At 38.4% G+C, this 6,153-nt stretch overlaps 1 protein-coding gene across 1 annotated transcript in view; it reads right to left on the bottom strand.

The window, feature by feature from the left end:
• The window catches only part of LOC138031304 (adenylate cyclase type 3-like), a 29,155-nt gene extending 24,236 nt beyond the window's left edge, over positions 1–4,919 (bottom strand). Inside the window, exons 1-2 of the mRNA XM_068879013.1 lie at positions 3,953–4,919; positions 277–426 (exon numbers count right to left, since the gene is read on the bottom strand). Coding sequence (XP_068735114.1) covers positions 277–426; positions 3,953–4,777 — 975 coding nt within the window. The 5' untranslated portion in view covers positions 4,778–4,919. The remainder of the gene's footprint in view (positions 1–276; positions 427–3,952) is intronic.
• Positions 4,920–6,153: the final 1,234 nt, after the last annotated feature.

Here is a 6,153-nt window from a genome sequence, read left to right as displayed (position 1 = left end):
CCGCCTAAGTTGCTCAGTTCCTTAACCGCTGCGATAATCATTGTTACAAGAAGTCGTTTCATAACTTGTAACCATGGAACAAGAGGTTTTGGCTTCCAACAAAGCCCGATCAAGCCATCTGTCACTCAGTAATGGAAAATTTTCTTTCAACTCTCATTTACCAACCAAGTTTCCACAAGATTTTTTGGCCTTCAATTTTGAGTTTTACTTCCCGGCATAAAATTACAAATCACTTTGAGGTCAACATTGAAACCTCTTCGAACAACTGACATCTACCTGTTTAAGATTCTCTGATTCCAAGGTTATTTTGACTTCTAAAGATTGCCTTGTTTCCATTACTGATCGCCTTTGTTTTCTGTCAGCTATATAAAAGTCCATTGTGCCCAGAATATTACTGCAGACAAACAGCAAAATATTTGCACCCAACTGAAAATAAAAAAAGTGAAACTGAAACTGTTAAAAGACACGAATGGGAAATCGTGCATTTCGTGATTTATGTTTACTCGGGATGTTTTGAAAGTTCTCAAAATTGCACGAGCTATATAACTAAAACGAGTGAAATTTGAGAATTTTCAAAACATCCCGCGAGTGAACATAAATCACGAAATGCCGCGTTTCGAGCAAGTATATACGTTTTTTTTTATTATACACTCAACAAAATTATTACTTCACCGCTTTGTTTCCATAGCAATTTCCGTACTTATGGGCTCCTGATTGCATTCTATAACCTCTTTTGCACTCTGCCACTTATTTGTGCATTCGTCATTGACCAATCAGAAACGCGATATTTTGTTGAGTATAAAATAAATGGAAATAGCTCTTTTACCACGTTATAAACAGCACGATAAAGAAGCTCTTCTTATAAGATTTCATGCTTTCAGATTTTACCCACGGACTCGGACAAAAGTTGAAAAACAGCACCAAATTAGCAATAATCTTTTGATTTCGATCATTGGCCGAAGTGGTTTAACTTTCACAAGACTTGCAAATCAAAACTGACTTCAATGTTAGAATAAACCACACCACTAAAAAGTACAGCATACATTTGATTGGTCGCGTCACAAAACGTTGGAGCTATCTTGAACCTCATAACAAACAGCTCCTCTGACATTTTCAGATAACATTTTCCAACACTTTCAACTCTTCTATATCTCTAAATTTCTTGATTTGGCATAATCTTGAGGGAGCGCTGTCTATTCTGGAAGCAAATGTTTGGGCCCGAATTTCATTCCAGAGGAAAGCCGCTCCTTAGTTTTCTAAAGACTGCATTTTTATTGGTTGATTTAATTAAGTCTAGTAGTTACGCAACCTCGTAGGAAGGAGAGAGGTTCGAAGTTCTATATCGGAAAAAATGACGCCGGCGTATGATCTGACAACCACTCCCAATAGTGATCAGCATGCAAATTCTCCTCACAATTTTCAATGAAATATCAGTCACACAGGTATTGAGAATAAAAATCACCAGCTTAAAAGGTGTAAACTTGATATAACACTAAATTTTAATTCTCATGACTACCCAAGAAAGAATTCTATGGTACTAGGAGAATGAAGGTTTCGATCTTGGGAATATTGAGGGTTTTAATATTATTGTTATTTTTAGCTGCTGAACAGTACATTTTGAGTGATGGTAAACGCCCGAACGAAAATCTTTATCAGATAGAGTGTTTTGTCGGTTTCTGGTTTCTGCACAAGTGAGTTAGCGAGTTGATGAAGTCTGCGCACGCGAGTTACAGTGCTTGGTTTCATTGCCAACGAGTCAGGCCTTCTGAAGACAGAAGGCCTGGCGAGGCGGCAGCTTATAGAGCCGCGAGAAGATTTTTAGGCGGACGATATCTCAGAAGCGCTTCAAATTTAAGTGTAATGTAGACCAAAAGCTGTAATGTAGACCAAAGTGATGAAATGTTGACCGTAGCGATAACCAATGAGAGTGCCGCACGAGTACGCCGCGTGATGTTTGCAGCCGCCAGGCGCCAGATCACGCAAGCTTGGCTCGTTGGCACTTTAGCGACAGCTATAACTAGTAAATAGGTGTAAAATTCGATGAGTCACATGTGACTGATCAGTTGCAATTTAAATTAATAGGAGAAGGCTGTAACATCGTCCCAACGTATGACAGAAAAGCTTTTTTTATCGAAACGCCAAAAATTAAATGAAGTCGTTTGATGTGTGCTAAGGATATCGCAGGGTCTGACGTTGAGGAAACAATTGATAGCTGAAAACGCCAAACTATGAAGATAATGATGTCAAAGTCATCCGGCGGATAAGACCTTTTCGATCAATGTTCTTTGCCAGAATTTTTTTTTGTTTCATGTTATTTTTACCCGCTACTTTTACTTCTTTACTTTCTTTTCTTCGCAGCAATAATTCATTTGACGCAAGTGTAAATCCCGCTTGAAGCGCGCAAAGCTCTCACCAATGTCGTGTGCCACGTGTGGTTTTGACCTTAAAATGACTGAGGTTATAAATGAAGAGAAACAAGTGCCCAATTAATAAGGGAAACTGCAAATCCTTCTTAAATTAGATCAAATCAAATGCTAGGTTTTTCATGAGAGAAGAAAAGCCGAGACAAGGAGAAAAATCTTTCAGGGTACCAACAAACTGCACCCAGATACGGCGTCTGGAATCGCTCGTCCAATGGAAAGCGTGCTGTCTGGTTGACTAACGAGCACATACAAACCGTTCTGGTAACATTGAAAGCCGTCTGTTTCGTAATATTGTTCGTGGTGTATTAAATCATGGCTGAGGCTTCAAGAAACCATACAATTGGTTGCCGGATGAATGCATGACGCATGCAAGATTATGAGAAAGACATAAATTTAAATATAGAGAAAATACTGAAAAAAAAGTGTTTCTTTTTTTCTCAAATGGATTTTCTATAAAAAACGTTTTCCCTTCTAGTTGCCTGAGACCTATCAAGAAACAAAAACATTTGAAACCTTGTTGATAGGGAAACGGAAATCCATATGGTAGTTTGGGATGTCAACGCTTCGTCGGCCGGTGTTAGGTTTTGATGAAATGTGCATATAGTTTAAATACCCTTGACAGAATTTGTTGATGAAAAATAGAAATGAAAAGAAAGGCAGCCATTGTTATTAAATAAAGTTAAGTTTTCATTTGATTAGATTGGTATTTTGCCTGACGTTCGAGGTCTAAGATTGATGCGAATTTCGTTAATTAGCGGACGAGTTTTGGTGACATAAACTGGTATCATAAAAAAAATACTTTTTGGAATAAATCAAAACCGGGAGTCCGTATTGGGCAAGACTTACGAAATCGAACCGATTTCCCTTGCGGGTGGATACAAACTCATCACAATCACAGGCCGGAATGGTAAATAAAATAGTTGAAACAATTTCGTCCTTGGCACAATTCTTGTTCTAAGTAAATATTGCAGTCTTCATATAACTTATCATCGCAAAAGGACCTTTTTCAAAAACGCCTTCACTTAGAACCACACTTAGCGGCTAGTATCGTCACAAGGGCGCTGAGAAACGTTGATGTTGTTCAGAAACGACTTTAAGTGATGTCCTTTATCGGCACCGTTTCGTTTAAGCGCGATTATGACGCAGCTCAATTCAAGGATATGAGCGCGATAAAACTTGGACCTCACGGTTTACCGCCGAAGTGTATCGTTAGAGCGCAATTTTTTCCTGCTTGGGGAAAGTGATAATTGTTTAACGATTTGCACGAACTAGGCAGCCCGATAACGCGGCCATGCAGGATCGATCGTTTCCAATAAATTTAAGCTCGATAAAGTTATAAGTACCGGTAACTGCTAAAAACGGAAATTTTTTTACAAGAGGAATAATAGAAGCAAAAGAAAAAACCTGTCATTATCGAGACATACTGCTTAATTCTTTTGTGAGGTGAAAACTGTGAAAATGTCTGGTCTTGTTACATCTGCCGCTCAAAGTACTTTTTATGTAGTTTAATAAAAACAAGCGACACTTACCTGTCGACCGAAATATTCACAATTTTTCGCAGAGAGCATACTTGTAATAATGACATGCCCTACTGCGATTAGAAGAGCAAGAAAAGTACACAGTGTTAAATTTGCTGGTAGCACCACATTGGAAATAAACATAAAAAATAGGAACATCCCAACAGAATCACTAGGAACCAATGGGTCATATCCCATGGCTAGATCGACTTGAAGCTGGACAAAAACAGCAAACCACACAATGAAGGGAAGCCATGCCAGTACCCTCCTTGGAAAAAGCTTCAAAAAGTATAACGTTGCCAGACTAAGGTTAATAGCGCCAAACGTGCAGGTAATAACCAGACGATTGACTTGAGTCCTCTTCGACTTCTCAAAAACCGCTGAGTACATGGCGATGAGACATAAATTAACCACGAAATCCAACAAAATTATGTACAGGATCCTGTCCAGCTTCTGCTTACAATAGTAACGTTGATAAATTGTTTCGAGTTGACGAGAAGGGAATTCCACTCTGAAACACGACTGAGGTAAACACATCAGTTTGCTTATTGAAGAGAACAAGAAACACATTTTACTGGTTTGAGAGTCATTTCGAGGATTGTCTTTGGCGAAGGCAACCTTAACGTTCGACGTACTTATCTTTGAAGATTGAACGCTTCCGTGAAGCAGGTTTGGAGGTGTCACAGATGCGATTGCTTTCTGTGAAGAATTTCCACCAGAGCTCTCGGTTTCCCGTAAGCTTTCTACATCCTTGCCACTGTTCTCTTTGACTTTGATATCGTCGGTCCATTTGACTATGGAAGGGGAAACTTTTGTTGAGCCGATGTGTTTCATCATTTTCCCGACAGTTTCGCCGTCAGAAGTACTAAACGTAAACCATTTTGAAACTAAGTCCGTCCGGTCCCAGTAGAGTTCCGTTTGCTATCCCCTTTGCCGCATCTTTTCATCGCTGTGATAATTTGCGTTTACTCAGAACAGCCCCTCACTGCTGTTTTATGGTAATTTGAAGGAAAATCTTCCAAATTAACGCGATTGGCTGCCATGACAATGCATTTGACGAAAGACCATGAAGACAATGACTTCACCTGCAAAACTAAGTAAAATTGTTCACCGAGCCTCGAGGCAGCTATAAGTAGAAGAAGTCAATTCACGCTCTCTCATAATCAGGTTTCACCAAGACTTATGCAAATTCACCTTCAAGCGAGAATGGTCTCTCTTTAATAGAAAACGTTTCACCGTGTATATTTAAGAGCGAAATCATCTCATTAAGTGCAATTCAACAGAACTGGGCTTTTAAATTCAAACGTTTAAGTACAAAAATACAAAAGTTGTACAAAAATTGAGTTTTTCACGCGTTTTATATTATATATATATATATAATAATTTACCCTTGTTTTTATTTTTTCTAGGCATTTTTTTCTGTCAGTTTAAAGCGAGAGTTTTGTATTATTTAAACCCACAATCTTAGCGCAATAACTTTGAACATCATTTTACTAGGTCAAGGGTTATCATCGGCGGCAAAGACGTTACCGAAATAAAACGGGACAATTTGCCTCATGAAATGTATTTTTGTCGACAGCTGTTTAAGTTATTTTTTGCTTTTAATAGGTTGAGGCTTCCCCTTATTTTTTAGGCGTTGTACTTTTTGCATTTTACAACAGTGAAAATTACTTTTAGATACAGTTAATGTCATACAAAAGACGAAACGCGCATTCTTGCTTTTTGACAAAGATGGCGGGTGATCGCAAGGTGGGTTTGTTTCAAGTTAAGAAATAAGCGCGGGCTAATCAATTCAAGCCACTGTTGGTTTTGTCTGCAGCAATATTATTAACAAACAAATGCAACATAAAATGACCAAAGGAAAACAAAAACACTTATCCACCTCTGTTAGTCGAATATTTATAGACGACTTTCAGAATAGAAAGAGCGTTTGATTCACTTTTGCTGTCACTCTTTCAATCGCCTCAGTTTTACATTCATTTGCATTTTCAATATCTCTAATTGTTTGTTTTCTGCCCAAAAAGGAAAAAAACCCTCCTTTTGCTAATTAAAGTACGACACGGATACCAGATTATGATCAGTCCAAGAAACCTCTTTCAACCTCTTATTTTCCATGGCAACACATAACACAGATATATCTTTTAATATCGCAAGGTGTCGATTTCCCTTAGGGGCACGTAGCAGGTGAATATGAGAATGCTGAAAATTGATCA

The sequence above is a fragment of the Montipora capricornis genome, chromosome 14 (genome assembly GCF_036669925.1).
Source record: "Montipora capricornis isolate CH-2021 chromosome 14, ASM3666992v2, whole genome shotgun sequence".
NCBI classification, from domain to species: domain Eukaryota; kingdom Metazoa; phylum Cnidaria; class Anthozoa; order Scleractinia; family Acroporidae; genus Montipora; species Montipora capricornis.
The sequence above is the reverse complement of the archived record's forward strand: the minus strand, read 5'-3'. Positions and strand labels throughout refer to the sequence as shown.